This window comes from Ambystoma mexicanum, chromosome 8, assembly GCF_040938575.1.
Source record: "Ambystoma mexicanum isolate Mex_15411 chromosome 8, UKY_AmexF1_1, whole genome shotgun sequence".
NCBI classification, from domain to species: Eukaryota; Metazoa; Chordata; class Amphibia; order Caudata; family Ambystomatidae; genus Ambystoma; species Ambystoma mexicanum.
Genome location: NC_090929.1, coordinates 579,141,852 through 579,165,129, shown reverse-complemented (window position 1 = coordinate 579,165,129; position 23,278 = coordinate 579,141,852). Strand labels below are relative to the sequence as shown.

Genomic DNA, 23,278 nt, shown 5'->3' with positions numbered 1-23,278 from the left:
AGTTTCAGCCCAGGCTGGGTTTAGGGCCTTTGTTGCAGATATACTCCCTTGGCACTCAGGGCTGTATGGGCACAATCTTTTCACAAGCACTTTTCGGTTCAGGACATAGGAAGGGTAACATTGAGAATTCTCTTCTCGTTTTCCTTTTTTCTTGTCTATCCGCTCCTCTGGGAGCATGGCAGAGAATGCCACCCTAAGTTGTAGTGAAGAGCAGATTTTGGACACATTCTCTGAGGGCCTTCCCTGTTTGAACAGAAAGGTATTGGATATCTAAATCAGAACATCACAAGCACAGAACTGCTCAAATTGAAAAAGAAAGTGTTCCGCACAGAATTACATGGCCACTTTCTCAGTGAATACTTAAAATCAAATATCATCCCTGCAGGGTTAGTGGTCTGTAACGAACCAGGTCTTTTTTTGTATGATGAGACCTACAAAACAAACTTCAGCTTTATAGCTACCTTCTGGTCACAATGGATATTAAATCCCTTTATACTAGTATGGCACAAGAAGAATTGATAGATAAAATACAGGCAACCTTCGCCCTTGGGGCTACTCAACAAAGAGTCCCTGTAGAGTTTATTATAGACTTGATAAGTATAGCTCTTAAAAAAAAAAAATCTTTTTATATGCAACCAATACTATTTACAAGTCTGAGGAACAGCAATGGGTGCAGCATTCGCTCCCAATCTTCTTTATGGCAGCATTTGAAGATGAGTTTTGTTTTTACAGACAGGAACCCTTACGACCACAGATTTCCTACTGCTACAGGTATATAGATGACATCATCCTTATTTAGTCAGATAATGAGTCATTGGGTGATTTTTTCAACTGCCTAAATGGGTGCCACCCTATGATTACATTTACTATGGAATCGGACAAACGTCAAATCCACTTCCTAGACCTCACTATTGAGGTAGACGAAGGTCAATTGAAATGCTTGCTGAACAAAAAAAAATATGAATCGGGACACTGTGGTCCATTTGGCGAGTTTCCATCCCAGGACACTAAAGGAGAATTTATCCTTTGGCCAGATCTTGTGCTTGAGATGGGATTGTACATCCCTAGAAGATTATAATGAACATGCTAATAATCAAGTACTAATTTGAAGGATAGGGGGTATCCAAAGAAACCTCTTTCTCATGCTCTGAAAAGGGCCAGATTTGTACCGAGAGCTACCTTATTAAAACCCAAGGATAGACGAGCAAATGAAGACAGGATCTCATTTGTAACTACATATAATACAAACCCCTTCCAGATCCAAAAAATGCTAAGGAAATACTGCCTGATGGTGAACACATGTATGCCAAATACTCCACTTTCTCTTTTTTGCACTCAAATGCTCCCAACATTTGAAGGACAAACTGGTACATTCGAAAACTAAAAAGACAACTTGGTACCTCTGTCCGCTAAAGGGACATTTCCCATGTAGAATGTGTAAAACATGCAATATACCACAAATATGCTATCATTTAACACTGATGAAAAGAAATGTGAGCTCAGATTCATGTTTAATTGCAAAACTGTGAATGTAATTTACTGTATAGAGTGTCCCTGTGGCCTAAGATATGTAGGGCAAACGATGAGAGCAGGCCATATACGGATCAGTGATCACAGAGCACGGATCCACTGTAAAAATTTGACAGCACCTCTAGTTGCTCATTTCATAGAATACCAACATATAGCGGAAGATGTAAAGTGTTGTTTCCGTCACACAGTACAGTGTGCATCAAATCCACAAACAGTTCTGTTGAATGAAGAGGCCAGTTGGATACATTGCTTCAACACCTTGGAAAAAGGTCTAAACGAAGGAATTACAACATTTGGATGAAGTTGAAGGATCTAGCGTTTACATCTATGAAGGGTGCTGCAGAGGTATAATTTCCTTTGACTGAGTTTAAGAACTCTCTTTGTGCATAAATGAAAGGAAGCTAGTGTTCCCTTTTGCATCATGTACAAAATGTTCTCAAGCTATTGAAAGACTTTGATGTATTTAAAATAGTAGCTCCGTCAACTCAGGGAAGCAACTCGGGCTATGCATCATAACTAGCACTCTCCTGGCTATTTTCGCTTTCAAGGGGCCCTAGTGTGGAGTATGCACTTCAAGATGGCACCCAGGCTGTCCATGGGCCCACACAGTACTTGTAGATCTGACCGTGTGATCTTGCAGCTTTTGAAGATCAACACTCGCAGACACAAACACAGGCCACCTTGGAGACAGGAACGCTGCTGTAGCTTGGAGTGCCTTGGTGATACCCAGCAAGTGAGTACCGAGTTGAGACAAACCAACATCGCACAGTGATTACCAATATGTGTCTGTTTAAAACTTGACACCTTTTAATTTCCCTGCCTTTATAAATACCTCTGGGCATCCACACCCAGCAGCGTTTTGTTAATCGTCCCGCAGATATGCGAGTGCAAAACTCACGGATTCACCCTGAACTCCTAGACAAACTTAATCTGCCTCATTTCCAAGCAACTTCACACCGTGGGCGCATGAAACTTTGTCTAACTTCATGAGTGGGGTCATACCTCGTATGAGATTAGACACAGTTGGTACATGTCACTAGATATGCATACAGATAGCTAAAGCCTCCAGAGGGGACACAGCGGTATGTCAGACAGCAGGGTTTAATAATAAGGAATTCATTTGTTGCCTCTTTACGCCCGGAAATCAGACTGACAAACAGGTAATCGCATCAAGGCACTAGACTAACTGACCACACACTCCTGTAACAACACTGAGGACACCATGAGAATGTCTGCCTCTTAAATTTCACTTTTAGCCAAAGACAGTTCTGCTCTATGGTCACCGCTTAATAGGGATCTGCCTCCTAAAAAAAAAAAACAAGGGGGACAGCTTTTGAGCAATCAATACCTCCTGCCTTTGCATAGTGTAAATTGAACACTTGTGGCACTCTCTCACTTGCTAACCAGAGATTAGAACACACAGGTTTGGTGAAGGATAGACTTTCCAATCTTTCTTGTTGGTGTAGGTAATAGAAGGGTGTTATGACTCTGTACTTTTTAAATCTCTTAGTTGCTTTTAAACGTCACGTGGTGGAGGTGACCTGGAACTTTGTCAAATTTTAGGCCACAACCAGCATATGTATTTTATGGACTCCCCCTCACAATGGTTTTTATACTTTCTTTGTTCCTCAGAGGTCGTTAAAAACAATCTTTTTTGTCCTGAGGAAGGCAGAATAACCTGAATAACACCACTGAAATGTATAAGCAATGTTTGTTCTCTTCAGGCACACATCATAGTGCCTGCCCAATACTAGTGAATAAGTACTGCGCTGTACGTAGACCCCTGAACCCGAGAGATTGCCCTTGTGGCGGTTTTTTTTAAACTTTTTTTTACAATAGCATGGTGTAACTAGTTAGTTAGAGAGGAATCCTCGTATCTTGAAATTTCGTTTGAGGACTAGGTCTACACACAATCCTTTTTGGCTGTGCTATTTAATTTTATTTGTGTAATGTCAATGAGAAACATATTTCATTTTCTGTATGTTTGAGTGGAATTTCCCGTACATTGGGATAGTATATTGTGTTAGGTAAAACAAGTTACATGTGTTTTGTACATATAGATATACTTTGCCAAAATGATGCAGAATCAATAATGTTGCATAATGCAAAGAAAAATACTAATATGTTTGTGGGAGAGATTTGTTTTGCATGAAGATAAACATCGAGCTATAGGTGTATACTCTTGAGCTCACCTTGAATACTCTACACCATATAAGTAATAAGAAATAATTTCCTGTCAAGATTCACGTTCCTGTCGGGACAACCTTTCGTGTTGAATGCTATAAATTCCCCGGTCCTGAAAAGTGTAGGTAATGGCCCTTGTATATAGAATGTGCAGCTCATATGGACGCATGGAAGGGAACATCACAGTAAAATCAGAAGAAATTGGGGAAGCAGACATGGTTTTCTTTGTCGGGTCCTCAAGTATAGACCCCTATACTGGAGGAAGACATACCGCAGCTGCGATTGTGTGCTACAGGAGCAGGGAGTATGTAGTTGCATCCCAGCAGAGGATACCATCGCATTATTCAGCACAGGCAGCAGCACTAGTGGCCATGATCGGCGTGTTGAACATGATGGAAGGACATGCAGCTAATATATTCTCAGACTCTGCTTATGCCACGTCCACATTACACTCAGGATTAGCACAATGGGAAAGGGGAGGGGTTCAGGAGATGTGATGGGTCCCCAGTACAACATGCCGAGTTGCTCGGGCAACTGATGAAAGCATAAAGTACCAGTGGACGTGCTGTAGGTAATTTATGGTATAATAAGTATGACACTGACATAATGGATACAATTTGTAAAACCTTTATTGAAAATGTTGGGGTTGGAGAAACTCCTATTTTGCCCTAAAACTAAGATGGGAGTAGTCTCGACCATCAAACGATAAAGAAAACAGTCCTAGTGTAGTCTGTCAAATCAAAACTGGCCTATGCTAACAAAAACCTAATGCCTGCCCTATCTCTTGTACAAAAAAGGAGAAATGTATGCAAAGAAAAAATCAGTGTTGAAAAGAATAAAGGTAGTTGAACCAGCTTGTATTCCAATGCATAGTTCACAAAGGTCCCCCTCTGCCGGGCTCAGACCTTACACGTCACCGATCAACACAAACTTGCAAGTGGGCTCCCTTCCCCAAACTTATTTTACTTCGGGTCTCCCTCAATTGGGCTCGGACCCATTTTGGCTATCGAAGACTTTCGAATATGCGTGGCTCTCGTTACAGACCACCGCAGGAGCACCTGCTCAAAGTTCATGTTTAGTCTTGCTTAATTCACTTTTGCTATTTGTTTGCATTTTGGCTTCAAATAATGTACCTTTCACAGAGACTTTCGACTGGGCTACTTTGTTTTTCCGGACCACTAAGTTACTTAGTATCACTGTTCTCACAGCTGCCTTTTACTTCAAAGTTCATTCACAGGTCAGCCTTTCTTCGCGTCTCAGTCACACGCGTGCAGCCTTCACTTGTGATAATGTTTCTACTTCATTCGCTTTAACGCACACTAGTCTCTTGGGGTCGCTTGCCAACTCACTGGCTGTGTGCACATCTTTATTGTTTTACTATTTCCAGTTTATAAGTCAAGGTTAGTACCACAGGCTTGGCCTCGCCTCCCCAACTCTGCCGTTCACCCGGGAGGGTCGCTGGCATACTTGAAACACAATGCAATCTTCACTTGTGGAATGCGGCCTTCTCCACGTGTCTTTCTTGATCTGTCGGACGCAACAACCCCCAGTAGGGAACCCTTGGGGTTTTCGGCCCGCTGCTCTCGTCCCTTGGTTCGTTGCTCTGCTCCTGTAAGTGTGCCTTCATCCCAGATGTTCAGCTCTTACTCGTGTTCCGCCTTGCTCAAGAGTGTATCTGTAGGTTTTGCCTTTTATTCTTGTGAGGATAGCTAACTGGTATCAGGTGTATGCACTTAGTGCAAAGTGCCTGACTTTTCCTGACCTGATTAACGGGACATGTCCAGTACGATGTGAGAGAGTTAGTCTGGTTCTCCAGCATGGGGTCTGGCATGGATTCACATGCTCATGATTATTCCCCATCGTCAGGCTGGGAATCCTCGGTAAAGAAAAAAATCAGTATCAGTTTCGTTTCTGATCTGTCTTTCTTAGTAGTAACCAATCACTGATCTCTGGGTCATACTGCCCCCAGTCAGTGATTGCCCTCTCCCTAAGCCCTGCCTCTGGCAGCCATCCTCAGATTTTTACAGCACGCTCAAGTGTTGGGAGTCCTCGTGTTTAGCTCTTGAGTTTTTTACTGCATTTTCACGTTTTTCAGGAGATTGTCTCATTTTTTCGGTTTAATCGAGCCTCAAGCTCCACCGTTTCTACTTCCGATAACGGGGACCCGTTTTGAAATTCTTCTACGCCCCTCAAGGGTGAAGTTTTTGTCGAGTTTATACTTCTTGGAGGATTCCGGAAGATCTGCAACCTACCTCAATGGACATGGCCCAGGACAAGAGAAGCTCGACGCCCGGCTCCAAGCTGTTCAGGTGCTGCCCTGGATGCGGATTACAGAACGTTTTCAAGAAGGACGAGCATTCGCAATGTCTCTACTGCCTTCATGAGGACAAGACGCACGTGGAGAAAGACTGTGCGTTCTGCAAGAACCTTTCGGAACGGACCAAACAAGATCGTTGTTCACGCCTCGCTGCCTGGCTGGAGAAGGGCACAGCAGGTGATAAGGCGAAGAAGAAGTCTGAGCGGGCTTCTAAGTCCTGTGAGGGCGCCCTGGTGACGGGGGCCCAACAGAAAGCCAAGCACCGCGAGTCCACGGGCACCGAGAGCGCCGAAAGGTCGGGCTCTTCGGTTGCCAAGCAGGGCGCTACTTCCCCGGCACGTTCGACCATGAGCCAGCGCTCTGTTTCGGGGAAGAGGAAGTCCGAGAACCCAGGTAGGCCGCTGGAGCGGACCCAGTCGATCTCGAAGGGGTAGCGAGGCGCTGACCCTCCCCCCAAGGCGAAGGCCCAGGACGCACCTAAGGTGGTGAGGGCTTTGATCCACCCGGCAAAGGCCTCTACCGAAGTGGTCGCTGTGACCCTGGCAAAGCCGGCTGAGACTACGCCCGTGGAAACGCCCTCCGGGCCCAGAGTATCCCTGCCACCGCGGAGGGATTCCTCTTTCCAGCCCATCGCTAAGACCCCCGTGAAGCCTCCGGCTGAAAAAAAGGGGGGGGGCTGTGGCCATTACAGACTCGGAATCAGCCTCTGAGGAGGAACTGGTGGAAACCGAAAAGGGCCTCAACGAAAGGTCCATAGGCCTCACCGAAAGGTTCCTAGGCCTCAACGAGAGGTTCGTAGGCCTCAACGAGAGGTTCGAGAAGGTTCGATCCCAGGGGGCGGTCCCTGCTTACGTGATCGAAGATAGAGACGATGAACAGGGCCCAGTGGAGCGGCCATCCCGTCCGTCGCAGTCATTGCCCGAGCCCCAGGATAGCTCGGCGGCCATTTCGTTGGCAATCCAATCCTTATGCACCGAGATAAGGACGCGATTACCACGGACCCCGATGGAGGATCCAGAACCAGGCCCGTCGGGAAGCCCTCTGAACAAGCGGAGGAGAGTCCACCCCACTCCGCCCTTCGTGCCTGCGAGACCGGTGGACCCCTCATCCCCCTCGCCGGACCCTAGAGAGGATACGGCGACGGATACGGGGACAGACGATGACGGCGGCGATGGCACAGCGGACATCCCGTCGTCACCCCCCCCGCGGGCATCTCCAGCCGACGAAATTGGCTCCTTCCATGCCATGATAACCAGGGCATCCAAGCCCTTCCAGCTCTGCCCTGAAGAACAGAAAAAGGAGGGGTTTCTGTCCCAATGACGAGAGGCCAAGAGGAAGTCAGTCCTCACGGTGCCTTTACTCGACGACATCTGGGCCGAGGCTGTCCTCAAGAACCCTTCCACGACACCAGCCAAGAGGGACAGGTACGAGAAGAAGTACCGAGAACCCGATGCCGCCCCCTTGTGCCTCAGGGCCCACCCCACGCCAGACTCTGTCGTCTAGGCAGCGCCTAAGAAGAAGGCAACGGGTGTGGCGGCTTCAACTTCCACTTCCCCGCCGGACAGCGAGGGCAAGAAGTTGGACTCTATGGGACAACGAGTCATCTCGTCGGCGGCGACGACGATTAAGGCGGCCAATGCCTTAGCGATCGTGGCTCGCTACGACAGGGAGATCTAGTTCAAGATAGCTCTCCTGCTAGACTTCCTGCCTGATGACAAAAGGGCAGAGGCCTGCAGGAATAGAGGTGGCGTCGGATCAAGCCATAACGGTGGCAACGGACATTACCGATACCGGATTTCGCCAACTGGGCAACGGAGTCTGCCTCCGACGAGGAGGATGGCTCAAGGCGACAGACTTTCGCCAGGACGTCCAGACCAGGGTGTTGGACATGCCGTTCGATGGCAACAACCTTTTTGGTAAGGCCTTGGATGAGTACCTACAGGCCATCAAGATCAACTCGGAGACGGCCCGGGCCCTGAGGGTGCTTCAACGACGACGGCCCTTTCGGAGCTCCGGAGGCAGACAGGGTGCCGCCAAAGGATCCAGCGGTGGCTCCTCCACTTACCGCCAGGCGGCCCGCTCCTCTTCCCAGGAGGCCTACAGAGGTTGCGGCAAGCAAGGGGGTCCCGCCGCCGTCGCCAAGGAGGCCAGGGAGGCAAGACCTCCTCCAAGCAAGACTGACCCGGTCGGGTTGTCGGGCCCCCACCAAAGCACCTCGGTGGGAGGCCGGCTGACGAAGTTCGTCAGCGTGTGGGAGTCCATCTCCACCGACCGTTGGGTGTTGGACACCCTGACCAATGGGCACTTGTTGTAATTCCAAATGAAGTGCCCTTGCATTCCTCCTGTGGCCAGGAAGGAGAACCACATCCCTCAACTACTGTTGCAGGTAAAGGCGATGCTCAAGAAAGGTGCTATCGAGCTTGTCCCCAGAGGGCTCCCGGGCTCCGGAGTGTACTCAAGGTACTTCCTCGTCAATAAGAAGACAGGTGGTTGGCGCCCCATCCTGGACCTGCGTCGCTTAAACAAGTACATCAAGGCGCAGAAATTCAGGATAGTCACCCTCCAGCACGTGCTGGGACAGCTGGAGGAAGGCGAATTCCTATCATCTTTGGACCTGGAGGATGCTTACTTCCACATCCCTATTCTAAAAAGGCACAGGAAGTTCCTCAGGTTCGTGGTTCAGGGACGCCACTACCAATCCAGGGCCCTACCGTTCGGATTAAAGTCGGCACCCAGGGTTTTCACCAAGTGCCTGGCACCAGTGGCGGCGCGGCTGCGTCTGCAGGGGATCCACGTTTACCCCTACCTGGACGACTGGCTAATCCGGGCAAGGACAAGGGAACTCGCCGTCAAACACACGGCGTGGATTGTCCGGTTGCTCACGGAGCTGGGGTTCGCCATCAACTACCCCAAATCCCACCTGGTTCCATCGCAGATAGCACTGTTTCTGGGCGCGAAGCTCGATACAGTGGGGCAATAGGCCTCCCCTTCAGGGGAGAGGACCAAGACCATCCTGGGCAAGGTGCGGTGCCTGCTAGCCACGGACGTGGCCAGGGTGAGGTCCATCAAGTCCCTCCTCGGGATGATGTCCTCATGCATCTATCTTGTACCCCTTTGCAAACTTCGGATGCGTCTGCTACAGGAGTTCCTCGACGCCCGCTGGCTTCAGGCGAGGGGCTGTTTCGAGTACAGGATCCCTCTCAGCGAGGAGTTCCGTCGGGCGATCTTATGGTGGGGCATCCGTGCTCACCTCTCGACAGGCACAGAATTTCAAATCCCAGCGTTTCAGGAGACGATGACGACGGACGCCTCTCTGGAAGGTTGGGGGCCCACACCGGGGACCTCCACGCAAGAGGCCTTTGGCTTCCGGAGGAGAGGTCTCTCCACATCAACATTCTGGAGCTCCGAGCAGTGTTCTGGGCTCTCAAGTCGTTCCTTACGTCCCTCAAGGGCAAAGTGGTGAGGATCTTCACCGACAACACCACCACGATGTTCTATATACGGAAGCAAGGAGGCACCAGATCCCCAGCCCTATCCAATGAGGCCCAGGATCTGTGGCACTGGGCCATCGCCTAGGGATGTTTCTGGTTCCCTTCAACCTGGCAGGAATAAAAAACACCATTGCGGACTCACTCAGCAGGGAGCTGCGCTCGTGCCACGAGTGGGAACTGCGCCAGGACCAAGTGGATCGACTCTTCCAACGATGGGGCAAACCCCAGATCGACCTGTTCGTGACGGCGACGAACTCCAAGTGCCAGAGGTTCGCCAGCAGGTTCCCACAGCCGAGGAGCATGGGTGATGCTTTCTCGTTCCCTTGGGACGGCCTGTTTCTATACACGTTCCCTCCGTTGCCGTTGCTGCTTCGCCTCATCAACCAGCTCAAGAAGTCCAGGTGCAGGATGATCCTCGTCGCACTGGCGTGGCCGAGGCAGATCTGGTTCCCGGACCTTCTGGACTTGTCAACGTCCCCACCAGTCAAGCTGCCGGCGGACGCGGATCTTCTCTCCAGAGAAGGAGGCGCCATTCTCCATCATGACCCACAGTCGCTGAACTTGCAGGCCTGGCTCCTGCAGCACTTGAGTTTGGAGGGTACGATATCCCAGCTGATTGCAGAGAGGTTCTTGCAAAGTGTTACGGTCATAAATGGAAGAGGTTCTCTGTCTGGTGCCGTGCTCAGAAGATTAACCCTCTGCGGATTACGGCCCCTCAAGTGCTGCCGTACCTACTGTCGCTGGCCAAAGCTGGACTGGCTCACGCCTCCATAAAAATACATCTGGCTGCCATCTCACGATATACCAGGACTACGGGACGGGTGTCCTTGTGGTCTCATTGCCTAGTAAAGGAATTTATGAAGGGACTATTACAATCATTCCCGCCGGTGAAGGCCCCTGCCCCGGCGTGGGAGCTTAATGTGGTGTTGATAAGTTCTATGACTATTGGGGGGAGGAAGACACAGCATCTGAAAATGTCTGGTATGAAGAGATGAAGCGGGTTGGGGCAACAGAGCACTAATGCCAGTTGCTATGTGTGCTCATTAATCCCGCACGTTATAGGGATACCAAAACAATTCTTGCCACAAGAAGTAATGGTAACGATGGTGGGGATGTCTAATGCATCTGTCGTTAGGCAGGACTCGGGGCTTGTTTCAAGGGCATGCAGTAGAATTACAATGGATAGACAAAGGGGAAGAGGTATATGCAGACAATTATATGCAGCTTGAAAGCATGACCATGAAAGGTGCAATGAAGCAAGTCATATTAGAATACATTACAGAAGGGGTGCAAAGGGTGGGGAACAGGTGGCCAGTGCCCACAGGAGAATATATTGCAAGAACTCAGTAGGACATGATATTCCGTGGTGCCACACCAGACCCCTGATGTGGATTGGGTGGTTTGGTGTTTCACAATGGGAAAGGGGGATGGTGCCGTGTCATGCTGGTGGGATATGAAGAAGGGGTGGTGTGAGAAACCTGAGGGTATTCTCACTGCTACTCCCCTTGGACCCTCTACGCAGGTGGCTAGGGAAAGGCCATCACTTTTGGGTACTGACCCTGGGGGTGTACAAGCGAGGGAGGATCACCTGGGTGGAGGATCCTTGGGGATTGGGAGTAGGGTACCTTTAGTAGGACCACGATTAGATATTTACTGATTTTGCCAATGTTAATTACTCCCCTTGTTCCCTCCCCACTTTGCCTTGTGTCGCCTGGAAACACAATTCTCTTGTATAGGTGCCTAACAAATGCTCAATAAATAAATAAATAGGTGAGACCTGGTATCCTCCTTATACTTGTGACATTCAGCTCAACCCTCCCCCGAGCTTTATGGGTTACTGTAGATCAGTTCCCTTTTTCCCCTCTTGGGGTACCTGACAGTACTGAGATGAGGAAGAAACAACTGAGAATAATGAACACTCTACACTCTCCCCAATCTGGTACCGAGACGAGGAAGAAGCAACTAAGAGTAATGAACACCACTTACTCTCACTACTTTGGTACTAGGATGAAGAAGATGACTAAAGAGGCACACCAGTATACTGAACAGACCTGTCCCACTAATAGGTTCAGGCAAAGTCAGGCAATCAAAACTAAGTATGCCCACCTGCAACCTATCAGAGTCTCAGGAGAGTATAAAAAGAGCAGTAACAGGAAGGAAGGAGAGCGAGTTGGGAGAGCCGCAGAGACGCCAGAATTGCCCAGGACCAGCTGGTGGAGAACGAGACTCTGAGACACCGAGAGTCTGCAGATTGAGTCAGCGTGAGGAAGTCGTGTCTCCTGGGAGCCATAGATGTCCAGTGAAGGGAGTCGGGAGGCATACCAATCACCTATGAGCTAATTGGGAAGAAAGGCTTGTTCCCCTGGGCTGAAAAGGAAACCCAGGAGCATTTGAGGGGCCACTGGCTAGGCCCTGACCTCGGGAGAAATTAGCATTTTAACAGAATCCAACTGAACGCCAAGAACACAACCGGTGAGTTTCAGATAATGGGAAACCTGCTATGTGAAAGGCGTGAGTGAATACAATGTATCCGAATAATTACGCATGAGGTAATACACGTTTACAATCCCTGAACAATGCTAAACAAGGATTAATGATGAAAGGGGATGTTAAGGAATACTAAGTTACATAGTGGTCGTGTATCAAAAGAGATCCGTTCTCGAAAGCCTCTGAATAAAGAAAGAAATCCTTTTACAATAGGGGGAGTTACGCAAGGTGATGAATGTGAGCAAAGCAAAATTTAACAAAAGGGGAGCCAATCTTTTTAAGAATGAAAATAAGCAATCTGCTAACATTGATTAACAAGCTAAATGAAACAGGAAACTGCTAATGCTCAATATTGAACTGAATGAAACAGCAAGACAACTAACCTTGAATACTGAACTGTGTATGGAAAATTGAACTACACAAAGAGAACTCCTATATGTTGAATAATGAATTGCTGGAAGAGAATTCAAGGTTCCTGTTTGGGAGGCCTGTAATGTGTGGCCTGTGCGGTCTGACAACTATGCCAAAACCAGAGAACCTCTATATGCTAACAAAGAAACCTGCTATTGTGTCAAAAGGAAAACTGCCATTTGTGCATATTAGATTAGGTGAAGGGACCCCTGAGATGTAAAGAACTGTTGCAACTCATTTTAAAGATAAAGGTTCAAGATACTTCTTTTTGTAACCTCTTTTGATATTGAACTGGGGGGAGGGAATCAAGAGCCTTGCTGCCCTGGAACTATATTGAACTTGGGCAAGGGCATCCCGACATTTACAAAGGTGTGGAACTGTATGACTTTGACTTTGAATCAAAATGAAGGTAACTTTAACATTGTGCTGAATTTGTTGACATTTGGGGAAAAGAAGCTGAAGGGTAAGCCGAGCTTGAATTAGCTCAGAACTTTACTTTTTGAACACTATTTTATGGTTGAAATCCTACACATTGTTTTTTCTTCGTTGTGAGGGCAAGCACAGGTTTTGGATACAGACTTTTCAGTTGAACTTACTGACACAGACTATCCTTAGCGTGTTTAGAAAGGGAAGTCCTACATTAGCATAGGGCAAGTTAGGCTTTACACCATCCTGACCTTTTCATTAATAAAACCTATTGTTACATATTGAATCTGTTGTATGCGTCTCCCTCCATGATGCCAACCTCAAAGTACTGAAAAAGGTAAATGACCACTGTAGGACAGTATGAAATGCTCATTTACATGCCTGGACATGGATAGAGACATCGACCAGTGTGCATAAAACCACCTAGACAGCTCTCGTTATGTTTCAGAAAAACAGGGCGATCGTAATGGAGATGAACACTGACTGTGGGAAGACGATGAGCATCCTGGTGTTGCAGTGGGGGGCGGCGGCAGTGATGGACTACTAGTGGGCCTGTGGATCTAGAGCCTGTGCCCAGCTGCCTCTAGATTGGGGAGGGTTGTTTGCACTTGTAACCCTCCACAAGCCTGCTCTGCTGCTCTGGTAGTACCTTGAGCAGACTTACTAGCTTTCAACGATCTTCCTACACTGTGGCTAGAGAAAAGGGAAAGAGAGCGGAAAGAGGCAAAACGTGAACAAAGGCAAGTAGTATGAAGGAAAAGTAGCAGTAAAAATCTCTCAGCAGAATCATTACAAAGTTTGGATGCAATCCCACAGCACTTAAGACTTTTCAACAAAGCATCAGTCTTTATCACATCTCTACTTCTTCCCGGAGTACCAGCAGCCGCAAATACCAAGGGGCTGTAGATTACCCACTACGAGATGCTACAGGTGGCAAATGCAACCGAAAAAGGATTGAATGCAGTGCGAGAGGAGCTCCGTACCTTGTGCCTAGTGGCCCTCCAGAATAGGTTTGTTCTCATTCTAATGACTGCAGTGTTGGGCGGGGTCTGCCATAAAATTGGGCGCAGCTGCTGCACGTCGATGGCCACAAATGATGCTGCCACTGGGACACTCACGGATCCTGTCGAAGAGATAGGTACACTACATGAAAAGATGGTAAAGGAGACGCCTGTCACTGCCTCAGGCAGTTGGTTGGACTCACTATTTGCCTGGGTACCCGAGTGGCTAGCAGCTATGTTCAAAATAACTGTCCCTGTGCTTGTTGTGATGTTCGTTGCCTTCTGTGTCGGACAGTGGATCATCAAAAAATGTAACTGCGGCAAGGGGAAAGTGCTGTATATATTGACTGGTAATAAATTTGGGGATGAAGGTAGCGGGTTTGAGATGCAGCCTCCCAGGGTGACCGAGGGTGAAGATGGAGAGCATGTGATGTTTGTAGTGCCACCACCAAATTCAGAGGATTATGATGCTTTTTGGGAAGCATGTTCTCTAGACAGACAGGAATGCCTAATATTGGGGTCCACATTAGATGGATACGAGGACCAGGGAGGGGACATGGATAGGGTATGATATGAGATGATATGATACGTCATTTATAACGCTCCTTTACACAGGTGTTTTCAGACACGACAAGACCAGGTAGGTAAAACAGAGGGAGGACAAGACAAGCAATCTTACAAGGCCTTGTGTCATTCAGATCGTTCAAGTGCGACAATGCAGGAGGAAGGGGAAGTGCCAGGGAGAGGGAAGAGGGAAGTGCAATCAGGGCCACATTGCTGTAAGTGCTGCCAGGGCAGCACAGCTCTGGGTAAGTGCAGGGCGGCAGAGGACTTTAGAGGTTATTTACAGTCCCCTAAAAAGCTCAGAGGCCCGGAGGCAATACAGGGCAGGGGGATTGATCAGGGGGGGGCCTGGTTCCTGGTGAGACTCAGAGGGTATTCAGGCGACCAGCCGACAGAGCAGACAGGAAGGTGAGCAGGGGAGGGAGAGAGAGAAAGTTCAGGAGAAGAGGAAGGTCTTGGGCTGCTTCCGGAACGTAAGGTGGTCCAGCTCAAGTTTGAGAGGGGCAGTGAGACTGTTCCAGACGGAGCCACCTGCAGAGAAGAGAGATCTCCCCCCAACTCTCTGCCCGGAAAAACGTCTGACCCCCAGAGAGTTGCAGGTACCAGAGCAAAGGGCTAGAGAAGGAAGGTATTTTGGAAGAGAGAGTTGGATGTAGTGCATGTCCCAGACCCAGAAAGCCTTGTGGACGATGCAGAGGGTCTTGAACTTGATCCTTGCAGCCACTGGAAGCCAGTGGAGAAGATAACACAGTTATGGATACGTAAGAGTAAGGATGAAGAAATGGTAGGGAAAAAGGTGTTGATCGAAAGAAGGTGCTGATTAAGCACCAGGCAGAGGGACCTACCTACCAACTGCAGGAATAATAGGGGGAGATGCGGACACCCCCTAAGGGAGGGATAAGGGATTACTGGAGGCTGTACCCAGCCCCAGGTAGCAAGCAAAGATGGGAACAAGGGAGGGGGGGGACACTCTATAAACAAAACAATATGGACACCCGGGTCCCTGCAGCATAAGTGCAAGGAAGGCGAAAACTCAGGAAGAGCAACCCAGGAGGATGGCGTAGATGTGCCTCTTACAGTGGGCCAGTATGAACCTGCGGCAAACAGGCCATGGCTGAGGGGTGGTAGAAGCTGAACTCTGGCAGCTCATCTCCAGCATACCGCTGTCGCTGGGAACCGCACCGGACGACACAATCAAGGTCAGCGAGCCAGTCCCATGGTTACTCATGGTAGCTGGGAGATCAACCTTATCCGGGGAAGCACACACAAACACTAATGGTAGTTTCGAACCGCCCCTTTCCCAAAACACATCTTTGCATTTTTTCCAGCTGACATATATTTCAATACTGTCATATGCAATAGAAAACTTTTCACATGTGCTTTGGTGTTTCAACTAAAATGTGTCTAAAAAATGTTGAGACTTAAATAGCTTGCCTTGGTTTGTAAAGAGTTCAGCACAGACTTCTGCATATAACATTTTACAGTGAACATGAGATTTATTAATCTGACTGAATGGGTCTGGGGTGCATGGGTTAATCTGTTGGTGCAAAGGTTATTGAGTTGTTTTCCCATATTCCACCTTCCTGGTGAGATGGGCATCCCCCTTCTCCCCACCAGGTGAATCCCTTCTGCAGAACTCTGTCTCTCTCACACTGGTCTCAGGTATTTCTAAATCCAGGGCCCCCATCCCTTGCTGGGTTTTGTCCTCCCCTGTACTGTGTTTTCCTGTGGTTTAGTGACAAGAGGACTTCACTATGGCTTGTGATGGACTAGGTGCCAAGATAACCTGTGCTTACCTCTTCCAGGCCCTCAATCTTGGTCCAGGAGCGAGCACACGGCCCGATGGTCACTCCAGACCCATCACTAAAATATCAGAATTTGTAGTCTGTGGTGACTTACAAAACACCCATAAATAATGTATTCTCATATACCAATTTTCTTTTCTGCAGTATATGTACATTTCTCCCGCACAAAGGAAATACTGGCGTTTATGCCTTAGACTTTGCAGAATTGTTATGAACATATGAGGATGCATGCTGTCCAAATGTTGAAAAAACATATTGCAAATTAATCTTGTGTAAAAAATGCCTGACAGCAGTGAAGAAATGTCACAAAAAATAATTTGTAACGTTTGTAATCTCATTGGAAATCCTTCACAGAGTTCTTCTGATATTAAATGCAAAAGTGGTTTTCATTATACCACTGTATGTAAAGAGAGGACTAGTGCTTTAAATGTAAACAAATTATTTGGACGGAAAGACGCACCATTGAATCATTCATTTACCTGCCTTTGCTACACAAATTGTAGTGAAAGCAGGTACCACTATCATTTAATGAAGATTAAGGAAGGTTGCTCACTGTCTTCTCCAGATGTTACCTTGCTGAGGAACAAAGACATGTCTTTATGATCGAAGGAAACATCTTAAAAATATTTCAAAACACCTTTCTTTCGCCAGCACTGCTTCTATTCTCTCTCGAGCATCTCTGGCCCGTCTTCACACAGCTGGGTTTCCAGAGATCTTGGACTGCAACAATGAAGTTGCGGAGGTTGTGGATCCTGCCGACCCTGTAAAATTTAGCCCTCAAAGGGAAGAGGCAGATCATCTTCAGTGCAATGAAATCTTCGTACAGTTCCTTGCTTTTAGCAGGTAAGACATACATTGTCTATTTACCTCAGAACAAAGACTATTTGGGTATTTTTATTACTTTTGTGGATCAATAAAGGGGATTGACTTAAGTTTGAAAGCCAAAATTTGTGAACACTTCAGAGCATCCTTCAGGTAATCTATTTTAACTGCACAAATGTTCACGATTATGGAATGTATGACTACTAGAATGGGGTGACTGAGAAATGAATGATATTGGATGTATTGAAGTTTTATTTTAAGTATTGCTGAAGATTGAAACATTGGATCAATATCTGGGAAATAAGTGGTCTCACTAGTTGCTACCACAAGGAATGTATAGCAATAATATTGATTAAATATTGTATGAAGATGCATTGCAGTTTTGAAATGCAGTTGGATTGATTTGGGAGTGTCACAAATGGCACACAAAATACTCCGTCTCACTTACGGTTCAAGGGTTTTTATTGTCAATTTTAGGCAGTGCTGTAGGGCTGTCATTCTCTCGTTTGAGGAGCACCGGCCTGCCTAACCTCTGGGGAATATTTATGGGCCAGTCCAGATTTTGGAGCCACTCTTCCATAGGTTCCATCCGTCATCTCTATTTGTGTGCCGGTCTGAACCATGGTATGAACTCTGAGAGGCAAGGTCACTTCTTCTTCCCCATATAGATCACACACTGTGGCTCCTGTAGTGACTCACGTGGGGATTTGTGCCGTGTTTGTCAGTCTCACAATTCCTAGCATTCTGGCTGGCCATAGGTGACCTCTGTATTGGAGTCTATAGGATCCCACAATGGCACCACTTGTCACAGATGGCACAAGAAATACTCAATGCCTCACAGACAGTTCAAGATTTTTTATTGTCACTTTTAGACAGGGCTCTAGAACCGTCACTCTATCTCTTGTATGAAAAGCGCACAACTCCCTCACCCAGGCATTCTTACTCTTCTAAGTTCTTACTTATGCTAAATGTGGTGATCTAAACACAGGTTGTCCTCTCTAGCTGAACTCCCTCAGGGATTTCTTAACTCTCCACAAACTATTCAGTGGTTATTGATCTAAAGGTGTTACTGGGATGTGCCCTACAGACACTCTGCCCGATTCGGCCTCCTTTCCTTCACAAACTACTCACCTACTTCCAACTCCTCCCACCTTACTCCATCCACTCTATATGTCTTCCTCCTTTGTCCCACCAATGTCTACCACTCCTTTTAAATCTCACCTCCACTCTTTGGTGTTACTAATTCAAACTACATCTTCTCCCTCCTCATTAAAGCTGCTCCATCCACTCTCCAACTCCTTCCTCCACTATACAACCACCACTCCACCCACCTCCTACTCAGACACCCTCCATTCACTCACGCAATCAGTTCACATTCACTCCCTATACTCCTTCTCCTAACCACACCTCCCACATGTTCACACACCCTCACAAAGCAGTACCACTTGCACCCATCTCCTTCAGAAATCGACCTCCATACTCGGCTGCTCCTTCCTTCCTCCTGCTGGTCTCTTGGTCTCCCACCTCCTCCTCCTCTGACCTAATCCGCTTCCTGTTTCTTGATGTCCTTTTTATGTTCTCGCTCCTCCCTTCATTGGATTACTGACCCTGCCAAATCTGGTTCTATCTCTCTTTCCCTGTAGGTGGTATGTGCTCCGTTGCTGGGTCTATCTTCTCTCTCTCTCTCTTCTCTCTCCCTCTCCCCCTCTCCCACTCTATCACTCTCCCACTCTCTCCCCCTCTTTCTCCCTCTCCCTCTTTCTCTCTCCCTCTCTTTTTCTCTCTCTCAACAGAGCAGTGCTGCACATGTGTACGTTGGGAGAAGGGGGGAGGTGAGGAATTGGGTCCCTCTTAACTGCCACCATCCTTGTCAGGGGTGGACAGGCCCTAGATTTTTCCCTGGTAGGACTCCCACCCCTGACTGGGAGGGGTTCCAATCCCCTCTTGACAAAAGCCCGGTATTGGCCTTGTCACAGAAGACTGAATAAAACATGTTTCCTTTGTACACCAGGGAATGTTCCGTTTCTATAGATGAACTGCCCCGGTTCTGGCTGGAGATACATGGGTTCATGGTGTGCCTTCTAATCTCTGCACAATAGTTGTTTATTGGCTGGTCTGAGGAGTCAGTAATGCGAGGTAGACAACTGCTTCTAGTTTTCTCAGTATTTGACTTTTTATTAATAAAAGAAAATGCAAAGAAAGCCTAACTAAGCCTACTCTAGCACAGAGTTCCTTACCTATTGTAGGTTCAAAGGGAAAATGTCCTATCATACACAAAACTTGCACTGACACTAAACAACAAAACATTCAAAGAAAATCATAAACAAAATACATAAATGATTACCAAATAACCAGTGGCTTGGATAGCTTCTACTTAGATCCCTTTCCCATAAATGTCCAAAGTGATTCTTTCACAAAGAAAAGTAAAGTCTTGAACCAATTCTTGAAAGTTCCAAAAGAAACAAAAGTTAATCCAAACAAAAATCCACTAGTAACAGTTCTTTCTCCGTTTTTTAAAAGTTCCCTGTCTAATTTCCATAAAGAAAACAGCACCAATGGTAATCCTGGATGACCTCCATCCAGGATAAGCTTCACAAAGGTCAAAACAAAAGTACCACTTCCGCTTCAACAACTGTCCTTCTTTTTGGAACTTCTGCAGCGTTTTTTTAAAATATCCTATCAGTATGCTTATTCTAAGGGGGTTGTTTTCCTCTTGGCAACTCCCTTCTGCTAATGACACTGTGAAAGTAGGCACCCTTGCTTCACAGTGTACTACTGCTTCAACCACCTACAATATAATGTTTTCTGACAATATTATAGGCCACTATAGTAGGATTTATTAGGCAACTTATTGACAAGACTTCCACAGGTAGGCAGGGCACGCTTCCTTCCTAGATCACAAGAAAGGGGCAGCCACTTTGCCTCTTCTGTCGGTTTTACAGCTAGCACTAGAACCTGCATTGGCTTCTTGACTGTTTCTTTCTCTCAGCTTCAACAGTTTCAGCTCTACAGATTGTTGATTGGGTCTTTTAACAAGCACCCAGCTCCCTTCCCCAACGTTATGTAAACCTTCTTGTTTCCTGCAGTTACCCCAAAGCTGTCCGGCCACTCTTCTAGCCTTGGATAACCTTGTCACCCTTGTATGAGAGGACTGGATTGGTAACAACTTTGACAACTTCAAAATATAGGTGGTTAGTTCTTATTAGGGCTGGTTTCACACTAGAAATTGGTTTTCTATTGGCTTGTGTAATGCTTGTTTTTCTTGTTTCTTCTGCAACTTCTACAATTAAAATGTCCTTTTTTCTGGATGTTACAAGATTACAGTTTCACTTTAGAAAAAGAATTAGATACATGCGACCACTCTTTGATGGTGGATTTCAACTTTACATTCTTGCATTGCCTTTCATTCATTCAGAATGCTGCTTTAACATGAATCAGGAATTGCCATCATTCTCACGTGACCTTTCTTTGATGTAAATATTCTTGTTACAATTTGGGAAAGTCAGCTGCTACCTTTCGAGTGATTACACAGCGTTCTCTCTCTTAATTGGAGACACACGACCCGTCTGGTAAAGTGATTCACTACAACAATGGAAAATTAGAGGTTTTTCTTATAGCCGAGCACTTTAACTTGTTTTAAACGTGTGCGTGATACATTTTCTTTTTTTGTCTAGACGTCCCACGGCAGCGAAACACTTTTACTCGCTTCTACTGCTACGCAAGGTCAAATGGAACTGGTTACAGTTACCAGCACAGAGTTTTTAGTGAAGTGGAGTACTGAGCTCCACTCACCGGCTCCAAAACACTGCAGTTGGGGGGCAGCTTCCACTTCCTGACTTTTCTTCCTGCTACTACTACTTAAGGCACACTTGGGACCCGCAACCCTCTGCAGCATGGGTGTTCTTGATCCACACTCAACCACAGAGTTTCTCCTTTTCTCCTACTTCTCTCGGCTTGCTTCTGCACACATGCCTCGGGTAGCTGCACAACCTCAGCTCTGCAGTCACAGCTATTAGGCACAGCTGGAGAAACCATTAACTTCTTCAAGTCTCTCTCAGTGCAGCCACAGCCAGACAGGGTTTGTGAACACAGGACCAACTCAGAACGTGCAGGTGAAATCTGCTCTTCTCTCGTCCCACCGTACCTTACGTGGTCACACTTACTTGTGAACTTCCAGCCTCATGCTCCTCTCCTTCTGCTACTACTGCCAACCTTCCACCTCTTTCCTCCTGCTCCTTGCTGCTGCAGCCTTTTATGCCTTTCAGGTGGGGCAATTGACAAGGTGCAGGCCCTTAAGGTTAATTGCCTGACCCTGGCAAAAGCTGTTAGGCCTACTTGCCTGTCCACTACTTCTGCATGCCTCCTCATCCCTCTTCTTCGTCACAGTCCCTGAGGAATTCTGGGACATGTAGTTAATTTTAAGAGAATGATGTTTTTCCACTTCCTTTACGTGTTTAAGGGTGGTTGTAATTCCCTTCATATTATTAGAAGAGAGATTATGAGTTTTAGTCTTATTGCAGACAGAATATGCAGAGAAACCAACCCTCTCGCCATTACCTGTAGTGCACCCTTGATATTGAGGGGGTAATTTAAGCTCAGGGATAAAGAATTGCATGTTCTTTTTATGAAATAGCTTTAGATATGTCAATCTTAGGTTTTAGTACTTTGGTTTTTAATGTAGACGGGAAACCATTTGAATAACACCAAGCCATAACCTCTTAGAGTATCCCTTTTAATAGGAAAAATATATCCTCTGGAATCCCCCCACTACCTGGACCTTGTCTCCACCCAGATGATCCACCCCCAGGATACGGATCAGGAAGCAGCTGCCCTCCCCTGGCCACCTGGGAGGAGTCTTTAGGAAGTGTTTTTGTGAGGGATCCACAGGATTCCCACAGCAGTGTGATGCATCCTGAGGGCTCGTCACTGCTTCAGATGGAGGAGCCCCTTTGCATGAGGCCAGGGAGGTGAGGCTGCCAGCCCATAGTTCCCCTGGCGGTGGAACTCGGTGGGAGTATCTCATGGGGAGGGAGAACCCCATTGAGAGTAGTGGCCATCTTGGGAGAACGCAGTATCCGTTGACCCTCCCACCTTCTGTCAAAAGCCCTCCAATTCCACACTGCCCAATGTCCCCATGTGTTGCTGCAGTATGTCTCCGGCAAGAAATACTGGGATGAGGAAGAGGCCACAAGTAATGAAGATGACTAACCAGAACAAATGCATACACTCTAGCCTTTCGAGTGATCCTATTGGTCAGCTGTCATTTAAAGGCAGTGAGGGAAGAGAACACTGTGTCTTCGTTGTCGACTCTGCATGAGCTAGGAAAGTGCCCAGGTACGCGCAGTACGCAAAGCAGAGAAGCAGACTGTGTCCGAGGGGGAGATGAACTCGCAGAAGGCCTGCGACGCATAAGACACTGAAAAGATGAAATGTACCTGCCGGTGACCGAGGCCGCTGAAGCGGAAGGAAATCACTGCCGAACTGCAGTGGAGACGCACGAAAGACCAGGGAAGGTCCCAGGGAGTCCGAGAGGCCACTGAAGCTCCTGGGAGACCCGTGAACAGCTGGATGGTGGCGGCTAAGGCCCTACAGGTACAAAGGTGGCTAGCCCCTGGGTTGGGGAGACCCAGAGAGTACTGAAGGCCCAAAGCAAAGAACAAAAGGAATACTCACCAGGGCAGAGTGACTTAGTGAAAGGGGTCCGGGATCCATATCAGGAAAGCATACCCCGACCAGTAACAAAGGGGAATACAAACTTTGCAGATATAAGTTGCAATCACAGACCTTGGTAGGGGAGTAAACCAAGGCTGTGGAACTAAGAGAGATCAGACAAAGAAAACATTGTGAATAACTAAGTGAAGGGCATCTGGGACCCATATCAGGAAGATATATCTCGACCAGTAATAAAGGGGAATGCAAACTTTACATGTACAAGTGGTAGTCAGACATTGGCAGCAGAGTAAACCAAGGCTGTAGGGTGAAGAGAGAACTGAGAGAAAGAACTATAAGAGCAACCAAGTGAAAGGGGTCTGGGACCCATGGTGGTGTCATACACCCCAAACAGTGGTTGAGAAGAATACGAGACTTACATGTACAAGTGACACTCGGAGACCTTGGCAGGAGAGTAAACCAAGGCTGTGGGCGGAATTGAAATCAGAAGGAGAAAACCGTGTGAACAAGAGCGTTGAGTACCCTCCTTGGCAGGAGAGTGGACCAAGGAGGGAGTACAGAGAAAAGGGT

The 23,278-nt window shown here is 47.3% G+C and overlaps 1 protein-coding gene across 1 annotated transcript in view; it reads left to right on the top strand.

Moving 5' to 3' along the window:
• Positions 1–23,278, top strand: part of NPHP4 (nephrocystin 4) — a 1,060,260-nt gene that overhangs the window by 541,912 nt on the left and 495,070 nt on the right. Inside the window, exon 14 of the mRNA XM_069610268.1 lies at positions 16,868–17,059. Within this exon, the coding sequence (XP_069466369.1) occupies positions 16,868–17,059 (192 nt within the window). The remainder of the gene's footprint in view (positions 1–16,867; positions 17,060–23,278) is intronic.